We start from the raw sequence: 23,638 nt of genomic DNA, 5'->3' as shown, positions 1-23,638 counted from the left end.
TGTTGTCCCTCCTAGTAGAGAGCGGAGGAGGGACACTTTTGTAAATTTACATCACGCTTTTAGACAAATGGGAGGGTGGCATTTTCTTGTATCTACTTCTTTGCAGTTGCCTTCAGCTCGAGAAACAATCTTTACGCCAAAGTGGAATATGGGGGAGGGGGGAATTCTGCTGCCCTTCAGTACAAACAGCAAAATGACACTTTACACGACATCTCCCACCTGAATACATGCCTCTGGTCAATTGACTGTGTGTCTGACTGTTTAGGTCAGATATAGTCACCACTGGAAAACAGCCTCAGGAAAGAGACGCCTGAAATGGGGGGTGATAAGGTGTCCCCAGCTAGAGAGGGTGCTGGATCACTCAGAGCCAAGACAGGGAGAGAGACAGAAAATGCACATTTCAAATGCACCTTTTAAAACAGCTGCAAACAGAACACCAAGAGAGTTTATTTTTATTTTTGTCTGTAACATGAAGGTCTGCTGTGTCAAATGACAAAAGTAAAACAATTTAGTAACAAGTTTGATGTCCTTTATTCAAGGGAAAGTAACCCATGGACTGGGTGAGTGCAGTGTCTCACAAGCAGTGGAGCACTCTTCCCGAGGGACTTGGGACACGAGCGGCTTTAACAGAGCATTAAAGAGGCAATGTGGAAACAGGGCATGATTGATTAGAAGGCCAGGGATTTCCTCATCCACTGAGCAGGTCCTGTTTTCTAGGGTGAGGTAAAGCAGCTGAAGCTGAGCTGGAGGATTGTGATTGGTGGATGTCAGGTTTCCTTGACAGGTGTTTCCTGGTAAGCACAGGCTGACTTCCGGTTAGATTTGTGACAGTGGGCCAGGCCATTACAGCGGCCTCCATTTTTCATGTCAGGATAGACTGAGTTTATCAGATGCATTCTTCAGCTGCCAGACACGGCACTAATTAAACCAAAGAAAGGGTTGAAATGAGAGGCATATTAAATTCTCTTCTGGCTGGCAGCCCCCACCATCGGCCCAAACACCAGGCCAGGGATTTATTTTCAGGGCTCAAAGGAAAGATCTGGGAATGTCAGCCAAGAGCCAGGCGAGTGGCTTTATCTTCCCAGGAAAGTGAGTCTCCCTCAGGGCTCTGGAGGCCTCAGCCACTCCACCTCCTGCCCTCAGCTCCCAACTCCTCCCCACTGATATATTGAGTTTCACAACTTTAAAAATAGCACCTGAGCAGTGAGGGAGCGATCTCTGAGCCTGGATTCCAGCGTGGAAATGCAGGCCTCTTTTGACCAAGAGCTGCCCTATGTGAGTGTAATTCTAGCTCTCTGCTTACGTTTCATGCACCACAAGAAAAGTTCTCTCCCCCAAAGTAAGCCCCGGTTGTTTGAAATATTCACAGAGACGTGGGAACTCCTTTAGATAAGCCCTGACTTCCTTCACTCTTTAATAATTCATCAGGATATTTATCCTCAGAAGGAATCCGATGGCCTTGCTTTCACTTTTTTGCAAACCTCTTGAAATTTCCCAAGGGTGTCTAGACGCCTCACTGTTAAGTTCCAGCCCCCAGCTCCGTACAGCCTGTCTGGAGCTCCATTTCCCAGCCTGAACGCAGCTGGGATGACTCTCCAAGCCCTGGAAGGCCGTCCTGGCCGGGGAGCTGATGTGTTTGTCCTACAGAGCCTACGAGGGGATGAAGAAGACAGCAGGCCAGGAAGAAATGGCAGTGAGTTTGAGCATGCACAGGACCTGGAAACTCCTAGTCTCCCACCTGTCCTTCCCAAGGCCCCTTGGGGCTCTCAGGTATTGTCTGCGTTCCTGGGCAGAAGGCTCCTGGCCCCTTAAATTTTACCCCTACTTTCCTGACTCTGAATCAGTTCACCTGTGTTGCTGTAGAGTTAAGAGGTTGTTTTTATTAATTCCTTTCTTTCCCAGCGGAGTTCCTTCACCCTCATTACCTATCTGTCTTTACCTGCTTCTGTCTCCCCAAAAACTGTTAACTAAAAACAATGACAGAATTTTACTGAGTGTGTTCTACGTGTCTGACACTCCGCTAGGAAGGAATTAGTATCTCCATTTGATGAAGAAACTGAGACTCAGAGGGGTTAAGGTAACACAGCAAGTTGATGGGAGATCTGAGATGAAAGATATTTCTATTAATATGATACCGAGAAGAGGGGACAAGACCCTGCATGTGAAGGACCTAGTAGAATGCCTGACACATAACAGATGCTCAAAGTGTGCAGTGTAGTATAGTGGTAGGACAGGGACATAAATGTCATTATATGTAACTCAGAGGGAGTTGGAGGGAATGTATTTACTTGGCCTTCTTCACGGACCCCACCTATTGGTCAATGAAGAGAAAAACCTTAAGTAAGTCCCTTCCGGTAAATTTAATGGGCTACAAAAATTGAACAGTGTCTTTAGGTAATTTTACCAGTGAATTCACATCTACCTCCCCTTGTTTCTCCTCTGGGTGGTGTGTGAGCTTCCGGTAGACTCCCAGCCATTGGGGTGGGGGCAGTGTTCTGGTGTCCCTCTGGTTGCTATGGTCTCAGTGACTGTCAGGCTGAGCTCAGCAGGAGCCTCACCTGGCTTCCTTCTGTGGGCCTGGGCCTCCCTCACAGGGCGCACTGGTCATGGTCCATTCGCCTCCTATGGACCCATCTGTTCCGCCTCACGCTCTGTCTGGACCCTGGCTGGGTGGGTCCATCCTGGGCCTCGAGCATGGGCTCAGCTTGCTTGGCTCCAATAGATCCCACTTCGTAGTCACAGCTGTCAATCCAGTGTCTACCACACAAGGTAACTGAAGGCTGTCCCACCCCGAGGACACCACTCCACCCCTTGACCAGAAAGACTGCCCCATGCAAGCACCAGGGCCCCTGCCCGTGACTCATCAGAGTCCCAAGTGAAGAGGGATCAACGGTCCTGCCCCACTGCTCACACCTTCCCACCCTTCCTGTAATCCTCCAGCCCCCAATGAGCAGACTTTCCTCCCCTTCCTCTTCCTGACTCTCCCTCCTGTCCCGAAGTCTCTGTGGTCCAGGAGGCCAGGCCTGTTCCTGATACACTGCAGAGGGTGATGTGCCAGGCTCGTGTCTACTAGAGAGGTCAGGGGCCCGCCTCTGCCCACCTTGGATTCAGAAGCTTCCTGACTCACACTTAGAGGTGGCCAGGCGAATGTTTGAAGAGCCATTAAAACACAAAGCTTCAATATTTGTAAGAGTGTTGTTCTCGTTAGAGTGGCTGCGAGCATGGGTGGTGGAATTAGAGTGGGGTCCCGTACCTTTCTCTGTCATTTGCCAGCCTGTAACCTCAGACCATTGCCTTCACCTCTTCAGACTTCAGTGTTTTCACCTATGGGGGAAAAAGAATGTGAGGAGTAAATAATGTGCTTAGCAGAATGCCTGGAGCACATGAAGCAGTTGACCATTGTTGCTGTGGCTGTTGTTATGACTTTATGACCGTTTCTTCTCTTCTGCCTCTGGCATCCCCATGCCTGACACGCTGCAGGAATGAGGCTGTGCCCACGGCACCTTGTCTCATTCCAGCTGCTTGAGGGAAGAGCAGAAAGGCCACATGGCTGGGAAAGAGCCAACCACACAAAGACGTTGTATTTAATCTTTACATTTCCATATATATGTGTGTGTATGTGTATGTGTATATGTATATATATATATATATACACACACACATATATATATATATATATATACACACACAATGTATATATATATCATAAAGGAAAAGTCCAACATAATTCCATTAACTCAACACAATAACTCTTCCCTTTCAGTCTGTTTTCTCCATAGATAATATTGATATAGTTGTGCTTATAATATTTATATCAGATTTATGCCCAGGTTTTTTTTTTCTTAACCTAAAATTTTAGTCATGAATGTTTTCTAGGTTGATACTTAAACTTCATAATTGTCACTTTAATGGCTGAATAATATTCCATTATGTGCTAGTACTGTAACTTATCAAGATTTATGGTGAAATGTCAGGGTTTTTAATAGGTGCTTTATTTTTGCAAATTTCCTTGGAATTTCTCAGAAACTGGTCAATGCATCATCCCCTCAGATCTTTATGAAATAGCTGAACAAGATAAGAAGAGTTGCAGTCATCTCTATAGGAAGGAGTGTAATGTTAGGGAGTATATGTATGTGGGGGGGTGTATGATTGGGGAGGATAGATGTGTCTTCAGTGACAGAGGAGTCCTTGATGACTTACATGGCACATTTGGAGGGAACCACAAGGACCCACCAATCTTCAAATAGCTCCTCATTTTCCCTCCACTTTGGTCCTTGAGGGGTTTCCCTCCAGGACCAACCTGTGGATTATACCTTTGTCTTTCTAGGGCCCCATTACAGGCTGGCATTATTAAGTAGCATATTGTCATCCAGGAACACTTCAGCAAAAATCGTTCTCAAATTAGCTGTGAATCACTTCTCAGAGTTACCATTTCCTGCACTGTATTCTTAGGTAACACTTCCTGTGGCTTATTACATTATCTTCCATTTTCAAAAGACTAGGAACCACATCCAAAGCATTTATTCATTCATTGAACAAATATTTATTGAGCTTCTGCTGTGCATGCAGTGTTGTTCTAGGAGTGGGAGATAGAGCACTGAGCAGGTCAGACAAGATCCAGCTCTCTTTAAACTTCCATTTTAATAGGAGAGACAGACAATAGATAAATATATGACTATTTCTATGTCAAAGATATCAAAACAAATATGTGCAAGAGCGTGACTAGCAGCAGGAAGGAGACATCAGATAGGATGGTACCATTTGAACCAAGATCTGAATGGTGAGAAGATTGATGGAAAAATGTTCCACAGAGAGCAAATCCTAAGCGCAAAGGCCCTGAGGTGGGCACAGGTTGGTCTAGAAGCAGAGAAAAAAGCCAGTGTGTCTGTGGAGCAGAGAGCAGGGGAAGAGAGGAAGAAGTCAGTGACGGAAGATGAGGTCAGAGCTTATACTGGTCCAGATGCTGTGAAAAGCCGCTCTGGTGTTCTGAAGCCGCGGTGAGCCGTCAGAGGGAAGACGTTATCTCATCTGTGTTTTACACAGACAACTGGCTGGTCTGCAGAGAATGGATTGCCTGGGGGACAAGAGGGGAAACAGAAGCAAATAAGGAGGCTTTGCTGTAGTTTAGGAGAAAACGGTGTTGGCTTGATTAGGGCAATAGTAACGGACAGGAGATGTGGACAGAGTCTGGATTTTTCTGGAGGCAGAACTTACAGGACTTGCTGATACATTGGATACACAATGAGAATTCAAAGACACCGCCTAGCTTTTTGCCTTAATAACTGGGAGGACCTCTTATTCAGCTGGGAAACACCAAAGTAGGAATGGATTGGGGTGGAGGGGACTGGAAGTTTCTATGTTGGACATTTTAAATTTGAGGTGCCTGTTACATATCCAAGTGGAGATGTCAGGCGGGCATTTGAAAATACAAGGCTGGAACTCAGGAGATAGGTGAGGGAGATAATTGGCTTGAATACATAAAGCAGAATATAGATGGTTTTTAAAGCCACGGAGCTGGGGGAGAGCTCCAAAGGATGGGGTGAAGAGGCAGAAGAGAAAAAGCACCTCTGTGCCCTCCTGCTCTCCCCCTTCTACGTGCCTACCGGAGACAAAAGTGCCATGAAAAGAGACTGAGAAGGAATAGCCAGTGCGGTCGGAAGAAACCAAAGGGAAGGTGGCATCCTGGGAGCCAAGAGGCTTTTTCGATAAACATCCCATACTATTCTCAGAATAATATGTCAGTAAATATTTTCATGAAGTGCAAGCTTTGTGGCTGCTTATCTGTGTCTTTGCAGCCCCGCGCACAAACCTGGAATGTTGAGTGATGGGTGGCTGCCTGGCTGGCAGGCTGCTGGTCTCAGCCCATACGGCTTCCATTATCTCTGACATCAAGGCTGATACCTCTGCCTGGCTCCAGAGGCCTGGCGTAATCAGGCCCCACCCCAGCTCTTCCCCTGCTCCTGTTGCACACCCGGTGGCCCAGTGTCCACCCTTGCCTCCTGGCACGACTCGCTCTACTCAGTGCCACCTACATGGTATGAGGCAAGTTCATTCCTACCTTGTCATCTGGATTCTGCTGCTTCCCTCCTGGCAGGCTCTCCCTTCCATCCTCCTGCTGCCTTTCCTCACCTGGCCCACATTTCAGGCCCAGCTCAAGGCTCAGTTCCCCACTCTCTCCCCATCTTCCCTCCACTTTGGTACTTGATGGATTTCTCTTCAGGACCACCCTTATGGATTAAACCTTTTCCCACCAGGTTGCTGAAGCCGACTGGACACCGCCTGCTGTGTCCTTCATATCTAATCCGTCATCATAATGCGTAGGTGATACCCCAAAATGCTTCTTGAATCCTATCACTTCTCTTCATCTCTGCCCCTCGTCCTCACCATTTGTTTCCCCTCTGAACCGCTGTAACTCATCTTTCCACCTCCAGTCTTATTCTATCCGTTCCCTTTTACAGCACCTAGAATGATATTCACATTACTTCTCTGCCTAATACCCACCAATAGCATTCAATCCCTTAAGATAAAATACCAGATCCTGACCCTGGCTTTCAAGGCCTTATGTGATCCAGCCAATTGCCCATTTTCCCAGACATTTCTCATCTCATCCCTCCTTACTCACAATGCACCAGACACATGTGTTCAGATCCTAAACACACCAGCTTTGACCACCTGTCAGCGCCTTGCACATGCTGTGCCCTCAGCCTGGAAGGCTCTTCCCTGAGGCCGTGTGGCGATAACATTAATCTTCCTTTAGATTTAGCTTAAAGGCTGCTTCCTCCAAGAGGCTATCCCTGATTCCTCCCCCAATCTAAATCAGGTACCCTGTTATGTCTCTTATAGAAAGTACCCTGTTCTTTTCCTTGATAAGACTTATTATTAGTGATCATAAATTGCTTTTTATTTATTTGTTCATTGCCTATCAACTCTACTTCCCTGGTAGCGCCACAAGCACAGGTTGCACTTCTATTTTGGTCGCCAGAACCTGTAGCATAGCATCTGACACTTAATAGGTACTAAAAAGTCACTGTCGTCCGTGAACAACAAAGCTTTCCCTGACTTCTCCAGCTCATACATCCTTTAGGTTCTTTGTCTTCCTTTTAGTTAGTTCTAAGTTAGTTCTTCCCAATTTATTTGTCCTGTAGCAAAAATAATAAAAACAGCAACAGCTACAATTTATGAAGTTTTATTATATGCCAGACTCTGTGTGCCAATCACATACACATAATCTCTGATCTTTACAACAATCCTACAAAATAGGTACTGTTAATCCCATTTTACAGATTAGGTAAATGAGTCTCGGAGAGATAAAGTAATTGCCTGATACTACCCAGCTGGTAAGCACCACAGCTAAGATATGAATTCAGGTCTCTAACCCCGAAACTCTTTTCTTTCCTCTATGTTTTCTGTGTGGGGGTTGTCTCCAACGAGGCTGTGACATTTTGTTGTTGTACTATGCATTTTGTCCTTTATAGGCTTATTACGAATTCCTCTTTGCTTTGTGGTTTGGTTGGTTTTTGTTGTTGTTTGTTTGTTTTTGTTTTTTGGTTATCTTCCACCTCTACACTGCAGGAGTTCCCTAACTACCTGTCATTTATGAGAATGTGTCATTGGGCAGATAAGAACCACACAGGACAAAAGGTTCCATGTTTCTCTCTAAGTTGCCCTATAAGGTGAGTTCCGGAACTGGGTCTAAAGAAAATAGAGTGGATGGCTATCCACAGAACCTGACGTATGGAGACCCAAAGGTCTGCCTTTCCCAAATATCTTTCTCACCAAGCCAGGTGCGCCCTGCCCTACTCTCTCCTCCTTACCTAGTGAAAATTCCACCCTTGGAGTCACTTATATGGGGGGTACCAAAAAAAATGTATACACATTTTAAGAGATGTTAACACTTTGGTCAACATTGCTCAAGCAGTAGTTTGCCATAATCAGAAGTGTGTGGACGCTGATGGTAACCACTCTGAGCATCTCTTGTAACTGCAGAAGTCAAATGTGGCTCGTATTCATCTTTTGTTATCGGTCTATATTCATACAGTTTTCCTTTCTTAAAATGTGTATACATCTTTTTGGTACCCTCTGTAGATGAGGCAACAAAGGTTGGCCTGAACTTCAGAAAGCCTCTCCTACATGTGCTTCAGGCTCAGGATTAGCAAACTGTCCCCTAGATCAGGTACATGACTGGATAGAGAGTAACAGAATCTCAAAGCTGAAACAGATCATCTAGATTCTAGAGCATTGTCCTGCCTAGTAGTGACTCTCTTCTGTGCCTTTCAGGAAGGTACCTCTTGCATAATTCCAGCAATGGAAACTTACTACCTCCCAAGTGATGAAGTTCTTTCTTACACTGAGGTCAAATCCACTCACCCATGAAGGCCCTATTTCTACCATCAGGTATGACACAATACCAGTCTAATCCTTTTCTATGCTTGACAGCCCTTTTCACACCCAAAGTTAGCTTCCACATTCAGCAGTTTCAAGGCCCTACTGTCCTGGGCTCCAGTATCTGCTTCAGTCAAGATTGCAGCCAGCCATGGCTTTGCCCCCTTCCTTGCCCCATCTGGATATCTCAGCTGGGGGAAAGGGGAGAACCTAGATGGTGAGCAGTGGACCAGCTGTTTGGGAAGAAGAGGAGAGGGCCTCCCAGCAGTTGAGGGAAAATGCCTCTCCTGGGTGGACATGCCTGATCCTGTCTTTGCATAGCGTGTCCTGCTACCCTCAGAGGACGGGCAGGAGAGAATGCACCTACCTATTTTTTACAAAGTTGACATATGTAAATATCTAACATGGTAGCCTGGCACACAGTAGGCATGAAATATATGTTTGTTTTCTTTCCCTCTTTATTTGGTTAACATAGGATAATTTTGTCCATTTATTTAACGTACAATAATTGTGCTTGTTTAAAATTGGTTTTCTAACTATAAAAAACATGTAATATCTATTTAGTATAGACGTTAGAAAAATTTTAAAGTTGAATAAAGAAAATAAACTTTCCCAATAAATCTCATCATCTAGACATAACTTCTTAAACTCTTAATATAATTCCTTTCAGTCTTTTTTTCTAGGCACATATATACATAGAAATCAGTTTTGTTTATATATGCACATATTTACACAGGTAAAATTGAGTTCATATTGTAAAACTTGTCCTTTCTACCTAACAGCAAATAGTGATCATTTTCTTCTTCCATTAAAAAAATTTTTTTTTTTAATGGCTACAATATACCAACGTGTCATCTAGGTTGTTTCCTAGATGCTATGAGTATTACCCCAAAGCCTAGAAAACATGTAATTAATATCCAGATTACAGTGATTCCTCTCTCCTTGCCAAGTTGGCAGAGAATTCAGTATTTCCCCAAGATTTTCCTCTAAGTAGCCCAGAGAACAGCCAGAGCTCTTGCCCTTGTCCATGAGGCAGTTCCCCCAGTACTTGTCTGCTGACTCTGGAATTCTCTACAAAGCATCTCTTCTGATTTGCCAAGGCTAAGGAATGCACCTGCCCTGTCAGGATCAATGAGGAGAGTCCCCTAGCAAAGTTACCTGGTGACAGAGCATTATATGGCTCTCTCAGTCCACATACACAAGGAGCCAATTTGCCCCAAATGGACTCATGGTAACAAGGTAAATAAGCACAAAGGAGTTTCAACATCATCCTGTGCCTTAGTTTCCAATAAGCAGAGCCCAGCACTGAATCAAAGCTGCTGGTCCAACCTTCCCTCATCCTTATGGAGCATTTCCTCTCTGGAATTCTCATTATCCTTTCTGGCCATCTGACCTAAGTGGATCTCTTGAGGATCTATTCATTCATCACATACATTTCAATAACTTGGAAAGTGGTCCGGGTCCCAACCTATTTTTCCCCCCTGGAGGTTTCTCTGCACCTGTGTAAATTTATGGATACAGCTATATTCCTAAGGGAGAGTGCTATCCAGTTCCATTTTAGCAATGTCCAAGGCTCAAATACCATGGACATATTAGGGAGAAGGATGACTGCTACTTTCATCCATCAATGACTTCTAAGCCATAGCCCTTGTGAAGCCAAATAAACAAACGATAACAAAACTAAAAAGCTATTATAGAAATAATGCTAAATTGAACATCTTTGAGGATTTGTGTAAGAGTTTATATACGAAAAATTCCTAGAAAAAATTTTTACACGTTAATAGAGATTACCAACCTGCCCTCCAAAAATGTTTTTGCCAATTTATATCTTATCAACAAAATCTTGCTGATTCTTCCCACACCCTGATCAACACTGAGTCTTATCAGCTTTATATCTTTGCTGATCTGATCTATGAAAGATGCCATCTCTTTGTGGTTTTAATTTACATTCTTTTCATTTACATTATTTGTTTTAATTTACATTCTTATTATTAATGATAATCTTTTATAGGCTTATTGCAATAAGCAATAAGGGGAACTGCTGAACTGGTAGTAATATACATTATTAAAATGAATTACTTATTTGTCTTTTGTCAATTTTTCTATTGAGTTGTTGGCTTGTTAGTATTTATTTGAAAGAGCCTTTTGTTTATTGCAGAAATTATCCCTTCATCATAAGTTTGGCAAATATATTTACAAGTTAGTCTTTTATTGTTTATAATTGTTTTGACATAGAGAAATGTACGCATAATATGTATATATAGTCAGAATTATCCATTTGTTTTCCTTCTTGCATCTCAGTTTTTTATCTTTTCCTCACTAATGATGATAAAACAAAAAACCGGTTAGGTTATATTTACATCTAGAATTTATTTTAATGTAAGGAATAAGATATGGGTTATTTATTTTTTTCTCCAAACGGTAAAATTATTATTTTTTCAGAAATTGGTTAATTTTTCAACATAATATCAAGTACTCCATCTTTCCCCTACTAATTTGTAATGCTAATGTTTTCACATGTAAATTTCTTATTTATTTCACGCCAGGTTTACTTATTTTATTTTTCATTGCTATTCTGTGTGGGATTTTTTTTTCTCTTGTTATGATTTCTATAGGAAAATTTATGATTTTTGCTTATTTATTTTCATAATCAGTCATCCTTATCATATCTTAAATCCAAATAGATACGTTCTCATTGTGGTTCTCTTTTTAATGATTTCATAGAATTCAATCATAGGAATTTGCCATAATTTATTAATATATCTACCAATATCGAGCACTTGGATGATTTTCAATTCTTAACCATCAAAAATTTAGATGCAATTAACATTTTTAACCATATAGCATTTTTTCCCCTCTCATTTTGAGTTTCCAAGAGTAAAATTACTTGGGCATAATAGTTTTATAGCTTTTGATAACTACTGCTGTATATTGATAAGTATTGATGGTAGTTAGATTTGACTGTGGTAAAAGGAAAGTAAAAGGCCCAAAGCAGGGGAGTTGATGAAGAGCCCCAAGAATATGGGATGGAGAAAGTAAAAGGTCTTGAAAAGATGCCTAAGATTATTAACAATCAGGGAGATGCACATTAAAACCACAGTGAGATAGATACCACTTCATACCCAGGATTAGCGAAACTCAAAAAATCAGACAATATTGAGAATATTATGCTAAGCAAAATAAGTCAGATTGAGAAAGACAAATACCATACGATCTCACTTATATGTGGAATCTAAAGAACAGAATAAATGAACAAACAAAACAAAAATAGACTCAGAAATTATAGAAGAAAATAACTATTGGTTGCTAGATGGGAGGGGGAGAAGGTAAAGGGATTGGAAAGTGCAAATTAGTAGACACAATATAGTCATGGGGATAAGAAATACAGTATGGGGAATATGCTCAATACTGTTGTAAAGATTACGTAGGTGACAGATGGGCACTGGATTTATCAAGGGGATCACGTCATAGACTGTGTGGCTAACCACTGCGCTGTACACCTGAGGCTGAAGTAGAATAATATTGTATGTTAAATATATATAATATATATATAATACATTTATATATGGTCATGGGAGGTGGATTATAGCATAAGGAAGATAGTCAACGGTATTGCAACAGTTATATAAGATGCCAGAGAGGTAGTAGCTTGAGGGGGGGTTATCACTTCATGCGGGGTGTAAATATCTAACTATTATGTTGTTTTGTACTCCTGAAACTAATTTAAAAAAAAAAGTCAGACAATACTCTTTGGCATACATCCCAATGGAAATTCTCTTACACAGTGGTGAGATTGTAAATCTGTAAAAATTACTTTGGGGAACAGTTTGGCAATATCCAGTAAAACTGGTGATAATATACTTTATAACCTAGCAATTTACGCTCCCAGGGGTATATACAGAGGATGCCAAGAAATGTATACACATGTAAGAAAGGAAAAAACTTAAAATTGTAATACTCAATGTATACCGATAACAAAAGATGAATACAAGTCACGTTTGACTTCTGCAGTTACAAGAGGTGCTCAAAGTGGTTACCATCAGTGTCCAGACACTTCTGATTATGGTGAATAACTGCTTGAGTAATGTTGACCAAAGTGTCCACTTGTATACATTTTTTTGGCACCTCTAGTATGTTAAAGAAACATGGCATGTACAATAAAGCTCACAGTAGCGTTGTTTGTACGATTCTTCATCAAATCCAAGGCACATTCACTAACGGAAAACACTGCCAATTAAATGCACACCATCATTTTCAATAAGTATCTCTTAATTCAGAGATTTTACAATGGGAAAAAAATGTGCCTTAGAATTGATGAAATATAGTAATAGCAAAAACTTAGAAACAGCTTAAGTGTTCATCAAACAAAAGTGGATAAATTGTGGTATAGTTCAGAGCTGTGCAAATGAATGAACCACAGCTATACTTCCCAATACAGGTGAATTTTATAAACATAATACCTAGCAAAAAAAAACAAAACACATTTACTGTAGAATATATATCCTTTATATGCTATAGCTTATATAAAGTCTGAAACATGCAAAATAATACCAAATAGAGCTTAGAAATACGTATCTATTGTAGAAAAAGAATAAAGAAATGCATGGAAGTGAGAGCTATGAATTCAGGTTCATGGTTATCCCTAGGAAGGGAGAGGGGAAGTGACTGGGTGAGGAGCACACAAGGGGATTTCAACTCTGTTACCAGTGTGTTTTTTTTTTAAATTTATTTTTATTTTTTTACAGTAATTATTTAAGCCCTTTATTCAAATGTGGTTGTTAAAATGGCTGCCTCCAACGTTTATTTTTCAAGTTGGGTAGTGGATTCGTGGATGTTCATTTCATTATTTTCTATACATTTTGTATGTCATAAATATTGCTTAATACTTTTTGAAAAGGAGAAATTCGAATTAGAAGCTAAGCAGGGAAGGTGTGCTTTTCTAGGAGTCTGTTTTATTTGGGCAGGAAAGTAATCCCTTTGCCCCCAAATTGCCCTTACCTAACTTCCCTCCTCCCATCCTCTCCCTGCTGGATAACTTTGGGTTAAGAGGTCATCCTGAAGGTCAACTCTTGAGCTCATTTGTGAATTCTTATTCTGGCTTGCATAGGATATGATTTCCATTTCCTTGTGGTCTTTCTGCCACCTGCTTCTTCCTTTGCTTTATCCGCTAGGCCTGTCCCATCCTGCTTGCCTTTCCCTTCTTTCAGCTCAGCTGTACTCACTGGAAGAGTACAGCTGCCTCTCTCCACCCCCAACCTGGGAGAGCTGGAATAAGCCTCTCCTCTCCCCGCTCTTGGCAGGGACAATAACCAATGCTCTTTCTCCATCCCAGTTTTTGTCAGGTGTTGAAATGAAATGATTCAGGAAATTGCTGGTCCTCCCATGACTGGGAGAGGCTTTATATATGCCGCGGACGTCACAGAAGCAGGAAGGTATGTGAGTGGGAGGTGGATGCATTACAGAGTTGACTTCCAGCACAGGGACCAAAGACCCCAGCAGATCCAGGGGAGAGATGGGAGCAGATGAGAGAGAGGACTTGGAAGAGCTCTGCCCCATTATCGTCAAAAGAACCCCCTGAAGACACAAGCACAGACATGTGCCTCCCACCCTTGATGTATCCTCATTTCCCTAATCTAAAGTCATAAGGGACTCTGTTCAAGAGACGGGAAATGACACACCCCAGGTAATCCTCCCCTCTCCCTGCAGGAAAATCCCAAGTGGAAACCTGCAGCTGATGTAGTGGCCAGTTATATTTGTCAGAACTCTTTCAGCCACAAGTGGCAGAGTAACTAAAGCTGAATTTAAATAAGTATAAGGAAGGATAAAGTGCCTTTATTGTCTCATGTAATTGGGAAGTCCAAGTGGTTTGTGGGCTTCAGGAATAGCTGCATCTAGTGGTCCAGATCATGTCTTTGGAACTTTTTTTCTCCATCTCTCAGCTTTGCCTTTTTCTATGTCAGCTTCGTTTCTTAGACTGAGTCCTTCCATAAGGTGACAAAGATGAACAACCATACCTCAAAGCTATTATCTTCCTTAGAGTCGATAAACCAGAGAAAAGATTTCTTTCTCTCTCTCCCTCCATCCCCATATAATTCTAAAAAGAAGGAGATTGAATTTTTTCTGAACCAATCAATGAATCTAAAAGGATGGTAATGCAATTGGCCAGATTGGTCAGAGGCCCTCCTTTGATGGAGGAAGGAAGAGCCCCCGTCGCTGACAGCTGTAAGATCCCAAAGGAAAAGTGTGTTTTTTTTATCAGAGGAAGAGGAAAAGGGTACCGGGAAGTCAGTATGTCCACTGCACCAAGATCCTACACGCAGGCTCCATTGCCCCTTAACTTCAGAATTAATCTGAATACTCGGAATTGTCCCACAGAGATTTTGTTCATGTACTCCAAAATAAAATCAGAAAACAATAAAATTATTTTGCCTCAAATAATCATAAAGCCTAGGAGTAGTTATAAATAATTAAATATAAATAATTATAAATCCCAGATCTGGCATACCGGGTATATTTCTGCTTCAAAAAATGTTTTCTAGGGAAGTTAGAAATTGGATAGCCAATCATTCTAGTTTGCCCAGGACTTTCCAGATTTAGCCCTGAAAGGGCCTTGTCCTGCGCAAACCGTGTCAGTCAATCAGCCTCAAATGAGTCTTTAATTATCATTTACAGCAAATGAGAGCTGAGGGCTTGGGCCAGCTGCAACAGGGGGTCAGGTCTGCACTCTTAGAGTCCAGAATGCTTCCATCTGAAGATCCGCCTCACCAGAAAGAGGACCAGAGCCTCCTACCCCTCACCGCCCACCACACCCCTACAAATACATGTGTAGAGAAGGAGGAGAAGGGATCACTCACACTTGGCAGGAGATGGCTGCAATGCCACCAGCTCCCACACGTAGGGACACATGAGAGCTGAACTCAGGCCCCACCAGGGCCCACTCTGGACAGAGCTGGAGGACTCAGCAAGAGGCAGCTTTCCCAGCCCTCTGGAGGCAGCCAGGGAGGGGGTCTCCAGGCAGTGGCTCTTACCCCTTTCTGCTCCCCACAGAGTGGAGACCCCCTTCTGCCCACTGTGCTTAGGTCACCCACATCTTCAGCCTCGCCTAGATTACAGCAACCCAGTTGCAGAGTCAGCCCCAAGGGCTAGCCCCACCCACCCCGTCACCCCAGGATGCCCTTTGTCCCAATCTGTTCTCCTGGCATCTCTGCTTTCCAGGCCCTGGCCCTGGATCCCACCCTCCCCCAATCAGATCCTGTAAGGAGGCTGGGCCGGCAGCCAGGCGGGAGTGGGCCTCCCAGAAGTCACCGCTGTTGCAGAGCCAGTTCAGTCACTCTCCACTTCCTCAGTGCAAAATTCTTTAGCTCAAACCTGGATCATTACCTTAAGATCAACCAAATGCCACTCAAAAATCCTCAGGGTATTTTACCTGAACCAGTTACAAGGCTTACATGAATCCTGAGTCTGTCAGCAGGGCTGAGGCTTGTGGGGACAGTTGGAAATGGGTCTGTAGGGTCATGTTCCAGGCTGCTTAGGGGTGGATGACACTAACCCAGTTTGGTGCAGCAGGAGTTTATTCTCCATTTTGGGCTCAGCGTCCTTTTTTCTCCCAAAGGTCTGCACCACAAGAAAGAGCACATGTGCTTCCCCCTCCCAAGGATACATACACATCACACACTCGCACACCCACTCTCTCACATACACAAAGCACATACACACACACCACACACTCACACACCCACTCTCTCTCTCACATACACAAAGCACACACACACACACACACACACACACACACACACACACACAGCATGGGGAGCAAGAGGTGTCCCTACCCCTGGATCCTGCTCAGGGCAGACGTAAGCTCTGCTTACACACCACCACCCCATGTCCTCTTCATAACATCTCCCATCCCCCTTACCAATTATCAGCCTATTTTACTCACTTTTAGCTCTTTCTTGACTATATCCTTAGCCATTCGTCCTTTCTGGTCTCAAGTACACTGTTTTTACAGTTTGGCATCTATCGTATCTTACAGAGAAGGACCCTGAAAATCCCTCATTTCTTTTCATTCTGAGCTGATGCCCAAGCATGGTCTGGTTTCCGTGGGCAGCAGGGCGGAGCCAGACCCCAGAAGGCAGCAGCAAGAAGGGACCCTGGGGCCACCTGGATCGGTGGTCTCTGTGGTGTGTCAGACTCACCTGATGTGATAAAAAGATGCAGATGACAGCCCCACTCCTGGGATTCTATACTGACCTAGTCTAACCTCACATTTTACAGAAGAGGCAAGTGAGGCCCAGAGAGGGGGTGTCATTTGTTTTATATCACACGGCAGAGCTGGAGCTGGAGCCCACAGCTCCTGGCTTCCAGTCCAGTGCTCTGCCCAGCACACCAGTGCCTTCCTGCACACAAGTAGTCACTGAACTTGAAACCAACAGAGAGGCAGGGCATTCCTCGACCCTGATAGTCCCTGTCAAACCCAGGACTTGGTATGAAGTTCATGGAACATGCTAGGCCAACAGTGCCCTCTCCACATCTCCTCTGCGCTGCAAGATGATAGGGAGGGGCTCTCAGGAAGTGACTAACTGCAGAAACTTGGCTCAGGGGCTTGAACCAGATGGAATCAGTGGAGAATTATGTTCCTCTGTTAGAATTTGTCTGGAACCAAATGTAGTCAAAAGACAGAGCAGCAGTGAATGGGATAGAATGAAACCATTGGATATAGTTCTTAAAACAATGGCACCAGGACAAACCTGGCCCTGTCAAATTACCCCAGAGCTGAACTTGCTGGAAGACCCCCACAGCCCCCTCCCTGTGGAGTCTGGGAGTCCCCCCAGGTGCCCTGGCTGAGGAGCTGTCAGGGAACCTGGCAGAGATTGGTGGCAGTGCTTGGTCAGCCAGTCTTGGACCAAACAAAGGGTTTCATTACCACTACTCCTCTGTGGATTCCCTCAAGCTCAGCAGGAAAGGCCTGTGGGATGGAAGGCAAAAGGGAAACCAACAGGAGAGAGTAGGATGAGGGAAGAGAAAGACAAGAAAATGAGAGAAAGGAGGGAGAATGGAGAAGAGCCAAGGACAGAAGGCTCTGTCCAGGGGACTGGGATTGTCAAATGAGCCAGATATGACATCACTCTCAGCTCCGAGTCACTTTGTAAAAATCAATGAGAACTAGCCATTCTACTCCTAAGTATTTACCCAAAAGAAATGAAAAGTTATGTTTACATGAAAACCTGTGTGTGAATGTTTATAGGAGCTTTATTCATAACTGCTAAAAATTGGAAACAGCTTTATCCTTCAACAGATGAATGGATAAACAAACTAATATTTTTACAATGGAATAGCTGCACGGTAATTAAAAAGAACAAACTCAATAAAACAACATAGATAAATATCAAAAACCTCACATTAAACAAAAGATGTCAGCCAGAAAAAACTGAACATGATGATTCCATTTGAATGAAGCTCTAGAAAAGATACGTCTAATCTACAGCAACAGAAAGCAGATCAGAGCTTCCCTGCCCCAGCAGAAAGGGGAGGGATTGATGACAAAGGGCTACGAGGCAACTTTTGGAGGTGATGGAAATGATCTATGTCTTTATTGTGGTGGTGGTGGTTACACAATTGTATATGTCAAAACTCATCAAATGGGTGCATTTTATTGTATTAAACTATACCTTTAAAAAGTTGATTTTTAAAGTAAAAAGATGAAAGTCAGTTCACCAAATGATCAGTTTACCAAAAGTGCAATCATACTACTTGACTGCCAACACCCCTTCATGTGGCATTCCCTCAGCCTCCAGCAACCCCGGCTGAGCAATTCTCACTGTTGGCTCCCACAGCCCCACCATTTCCCACAGACCCACTGCTCTCTTGACTTCTGGGATGTCTCAGGCAGTCTTGGAGAGTTTCCATGAGTCTGCCCAGGCCTCTTCCCTCTACCCTCTGGCAGGCAAAGGGCACCTCTGTGAGGCTGCATTCCCAGAGGTCAGTGGGAAGCAGGACGCATGTGTTCTCCAATCTGGGATCCCAAGTCTCTGGGATCCCAAACTTTTACTGTGGGGTGGGGGCAGTAGGCGCACACAACAGGATAAGTGACTGGCAAAGTATTTTTCCATATCTATTGTTTATAGGAAAACTGAAGCCTGGAGAAATTCAGAAGCCAAGATTTAACTTCTCTCTTTGTATTTCGAAGGCAGCCTCCTTCCTTGGGCAGTAGAGGCCAGGGGCCAGTTTGAGGGAAAAAGGACCATAGGGACTACAGGGACAAAAACATAAGACAAAACTGCAAAGGTTAAAATGTTCACATTTCATCTTTTTTTGTTGTTTAACTTTTGATAAATCTTTGATTTTCAGAAGAGGGTATTTTCTAACCTGAGTCCCTTACTTGCAAGATGTCTCTGTTCAGACTCAATTTCTCCAGAATCAGAGCCCAGTGCTGGGTACCTCGTGAGTGTTCAGTGAATGTTCTCCACCAATGTAACTTCCTCTGCTGCTGGCACTTGGTGCTGTGTGGAATCCATGGCCAGGTGACTCTTGCTCTACTCAGCCTCTGGCAACATCCAGCCTCACATTCAGCAAGAGGCCCATCCCCCCCTGCAAAGCAGCCGGAGGAAAAGGCAGTGTCTGCCTGTGTCAACTTAGCCCGACCCAAACACAGATGGACAGGACTCTGCTGTGGCCTGGCCCAGCCAAGGAGGCAAAGTGAAGTAATGAATGGAGCCTGCAGCCCTGCTTCGCACCATCTCCCTCTGACACTGTCCCTGCTCTGGATTCCTCCCCCTCCTCCTCCACAGATATGCCAATTTATCTTTCTGGTCCCCATTCCGTTGGGCCCAGAGTGACAGCTGGAGAATCTAAGGCAGAATCTGCATGGTGCTGGGGGCCCTCGGAGGCTATAGGCCATTTGGATAGGCTGAGACCCAGTGGCAGTTCCTCACAGGTGAAGAGGGAGAGGCATTTGTCAAGTGCCTTTTGCAGGCCATGGCTTGTCCCCAGGAGCCACAGAAAGCTGATGAAGGAAGCACACCTCCCTTCCAGCTCACCCAAACCACCAGTGCTGATGGTCACCTGTTCTACCTGTAGGAGTGGAATTTGCTCTCTTTCTTAAACATTCTTTGCTCAAAAACCTTCTGTGAATCACCACTGCCAACAAAAGAACATAATTCTTGCACTTGATATCCGGAAGCTTCTTTAATCTTCTTTGTGAGACTTGATACCTTTACTCATGCTGTCTCATTTGACAAAGGTGCCCTTTCTTGCTTCTTCATTCATCAGGTCCCTAGACTTCCTTCAAAGTCAAGTTCAGGCTCTTCCTACTCCAGGCAGCCTCTTCTGACCTGCCCCACTGTGGGTGGTCACACTCTCTGAGCAGCATATTTTCACACCTCTCATCATATGTGACATGATCATCTTGAGCTGATTTGCATTACCTTCCTGTCTTACCCAACGTAGGCTGTAAGCTCCTTGGGGGCAGAGATGACAACTTTGTGTCTCTGATATTACTGTCCTGTGCATCACACCTCTTACAGTAAATTCATCACTAATTAAGGTTTGGCCACATACTAAGACCATTTACCTCATTTAGTTTCACAACCACCCTATGAGATCGGAACTATTATGTTTCCCATTTTACCAATGAAGGAACTCAGTCTTAGAGGGATAAATTTACTAAAGTTTATGCAGCTAATATGTAGCAGACCAGGGTTCAAACCCAGGTCTATGAAAATTCAAAGTCTAGCCCCTTAACCCACTATACCAAGTTCAATCCAGTTTGGGACAATGGCAATATCATCCTCACAGAGGTGACCAGTGACAGAGTAAACTCAGTGTGCAAAAGGCTCTAGGCAGTCTTGCTATGGGAATCAGGGTCTGGAAAATAAAACCTACCATCTCGTTGAAACTAGAGGTCAGGCCATACATGATATATTTTGTCATCATGTAATAGAGTCATGGATAGTTTGTTGGCCAGAAGTTCTGAGACATCTTGACATATTAATTTCAATGGTTGATTTTTCTCTCCCATCCCTTGAAGAGTGATGTCTGTTTTACTTTATTTGTGCAGCTATATTTACTCATTGCGTGTTTGTTTTAAGAAATTTAACTTTATTTATCAAGGAACGTAGCCTAAAGAAGCTTTTGAGAAACATGATGGGGAATCACAGTTTTCTAGGACAGTAACATATCCTGAGAGGCTGTGTGGTTCAAGCCAGAAGTTCTGGGGCCAGATTGACTTTCATCCCAGTCGTGTCACTTACCATGGAGACTCGGAGCCAGTTACTTCTCCTCTCCATATCTCAAGGCTTCTATAAAATGAGAATAATAGCATCTACTTCCCAGGTAATATAAAATATGTAGAATAGTCCCTGTCACTTTCTAAACTTTTAATAAATGTTAGCCATTTCATTCCTGTGGACATCTGTGAAATACCTCAATGTGTGAATATGCCATAACTAATCTAACCGTTCCTTCACTGATGGGCAGTAGGTGTTTCCAGCTGACGAACAAGAGAAGCAATGTGCTTGCCCTGAAAAGGGTTATTTATGGTCTGGTGGAAAGAGGCAAAAAGAAAACATGAGCAAGATAATTCAAGATATGATCAATTACATGAAATGAATAACAAGAGTGGTATGGATGCACATTGGTGGATGGAAGGCAGACATTGTGGAAGGTGGTCAGGGAAGGGCTGCTGGAGAAAATGACGTTTGAGCAGAGCAATGATGGATAAGAAAGATCCAGCTATGCAGAGTGGGAGATCGAGGACTTCAGGGGAGGGAACAGCAAGTGCAAACTCCCTGAGGTGGGAAAGAATTTGCATGTTCAAAGCATAGAGGGCCAGTGTAGCTCGAACCTGTGCATGAGGGAAGGAGTAGAACACATGGGAGGAGCCAGACCACACAGGACCATAGCAAAAAAAATAAGGGCAACAAGAAGCTATGGGAGTGTTTTAATCGGGGCAGTCCCATAATCTGGCTTATGTTTCGAGGAAATCACTTATTGTTCTCCTGTAGAGAATGGCTTATAGGAAGGCAAAAGTGGAAGCAGAGGTTCCATTAACCGGTTAGGCTAATGCAGTAGTTGAGATGAATAAAGATAATGGTCTGGACTACAGCGGTGGCGGTGAAGCTGGGGAACAGCTAGAGGGAAAAGCATTTCACCCGAATGCGAGGGCTGAGGCACAGCCCTCTATGACTGTTGGCCCTGGGTAGGCCCTGTGCTTGCCTTCGTGGTTGGTATTTCCCCAAGCCCACATATCCTGTCCTATTCTCTCCTCACAGAAAGGTAACCATTCATTATCCAACTTTCTCCGTGCTTTCTAGCTGTAGTGAAACCTCATTGTCGTTTTAATTTCCCTGACTATCAATGATTTTGAGCATTTCCTCAAAAGTTTACTAGCTTTTTGGGTTTCCCCTCCCATAAATTTCAGGTTCAAATCTTTGGTCCATTTGTATGTTGGCGTGGCCGTCTTTTCCTTCTGGAGTTTGTAAGAATTGTTTGTATATACTAGATATTACTCCTTTGGTGATTTGCCAATGCATTGTGAATATCTTCTGTCATTCTGTCAGCTAGCAACCTATTAACTTTTTCTGTGTGTTCTTAGTTGACAGAAATCCTTAATTCTTATGTAATCGACTATAGAATTTTTTTCCTCATGGTTTATGGTTTCAAAATGTTTTTAAAATAAATCTTTCTTGCCCCCAGATCATAAATAGATTCTCCTACATTGTCTTCTATTAACTTTATAGTTTTTTGTTTCACGTGTTGATCTGTTTATGGCCCATCTTTTTATATGGGGTTAAGTGGGGATGTTTTTTTATTTGATGCTGTATATGAGTCACTCATGCCCATGTTATCTATTAAACAGTTTGTTCTTTTTTTTTATTGATCTATGGTGCCAATTTTATCATATATTAAATTCCCTTAAATAGCAGGGTCTGTCTCTGACTCCTGTTTTGTTCCATTGGTCCTGTTCTTGCATCAACAACTTACTGTTTGTTAGTGTGGCTTTGTAGTTCATCTTTGTATCTGGTAGGGCAAGGACTCCGTTTTACCATTATTTTTTAAGGGTGATTTTGTTATCCATGGATATTTATTAAGAGAAGGAAATTTGGAGTATATTTTGGAGGTGGAACTGTGCTTATGCGTCTCTTACTTTACTGCAGTTTCATATTACTATATATTCAAACCTGGCAATATGTTTCCCTATTGGCTTCTAGGTTTTATACTTTGTTTAGGAAGATCCTCCTCATCCAATATTATCGAAATAGTCTCTAATATTTTATTTTAAATCTTCCATAATGTTGTTTTAATAGATAATTAATCTGTGGAATTCATTTTTGTGTAGTTGTGAAGTTGGGATCTAACTTTATTTTAGTCCAATGGTAAGCTAGTTTTTTTCAATAATGAATAGCCTGTCCTTTCCCCACTGATTTGAAATACTTCCTTCATCACAGACTGAAATTCCATATACACATAGGGCTGTTTCTAGGCTCTCCTTGGTTTATGAAAGGTTTTAGAAACTAAACTGTGTTGGCAAGAATGGGAAAGCCTTAGACACCTTTGAGCAGGAGAATGACAGGTTGAAGGGGGTGGTTACAAAGTTCACTGGCCAGCCAGGTGTACGGGAGGTGAATCCGTGAGAGGCACAGGAGGCCAATGGAGAGATGCTGCTGAGAGGGTAGGAAGGAAGGAGCAGGTACCTGAGGCATTGTGGAAGAGGAAAGGTGAAGAATTCATCGGTGTTGGGTTTGCAGGGGAGAGAGGCCAGCGGAGCCAATGAGAGGAATGTACTTTCAGTGCTGAGGCCAAGACACTGTGGGCAAGAGGCAGGTCCTGGTCATCCCATCAGTGGGAGCCATTAACAAGCCCCCAAACACAGCTGGAGGTACAGGCCTCAGACTCCTCGCTCCTCAGGGAGGAGAGGGTGCTGGGTGAAAAAGGAACTTAGTCCCTTCCACTATGTGTAGAGACAGCTTCAGAATTTCCATATAAAGGAACTCTAGGGGCAGGGACAGAGGGGCCTTGACTTAGAACATCAGGTGTGTACTAAGAACAGGGTTTTACTTAAATTATATGTTCATTTGGAGACACGTTGAATTAGAAGAGGGGATTAGGCACCCTTCCCTCCATCGTGTGGACGTTGCCTCTCTGCCCGGCATGCCTTGCCTTCTCAGCCCACTTGCCTCCATCCCCACAGTGGAGTCCTCTGCCCCCTCCTGCCCCACCTAGAGCCCCCATTGGACAATTTACTACTTAATCCCGCCCC

General features: G+C 43.4%; 1 protein-coding gene and 1 long non-coding RNA gene across 2 annotated transcripts in view; one reads left to right on the top strand and one right to left on the bottom strand.

Moving 5' to 3' along the window:
- Positions 1 to 781: 781 nt before the first annotated feature.
- LOC141570597 (uncharacterized) overlaps positions 782 to 23,638 on the bottom strand; it is a 53,480-nt gene continuing 30,623 nt past the window's right edge. Inside the window, exons 2-3 of the long non-coding RNA XR_012494777.2 lie at positions 3,254 to 3,324; positions 782 to 918 (exon numbers count right to left, since the gene is read on the bottom strand). This is a non-coding gene — a long non-coding RNA (uncharacterized LOC141570597). The remainder of the gene's footprint in view (positions 919 to 3,253; positions 3,325 to 23,638) is intronic.
- The window catches only part of PLA2G4E (phospholipase A2 group IVE), a 59,791-nt gene continuing 37,501 nt past the window's right edge, over positions 1,349 to 23,638 (top strand). Inside the window, exon 1 of the mRNA XM_019725422.3 lies at positions 1,349 to 1,770. Coding sequence (XP_019580981.3) covers positions 1,588 to 1,770 — 183 coding nt within the window. The 5' untranslated portion in view covers positions 1,349 to 1,587. The remainder of the gene's footprint in view (positions 1,771 to 23,638) is intronic.

Source organism: Rhinolophus sinicus, chromosome 3, assembly GCF_057876585.1.
Source record: "Rhinolophus sinicus isolate RSI-liver-muscle chromosome 3, RSI-T2T, whole genome shotgun sequence".
In the NCBI taxonomy this organism is placed as follows: Eukaryota; Metazoa; Chordata; class Mammalia; order Chiroptera; family Rhinolophidae; genus Rhinolophus; species Rhinolophus sinicus.
Note: the sequence above shows the minus strand (reverse complement) of the source record. Positions and strands in the feature narration are given on the sequence as shown.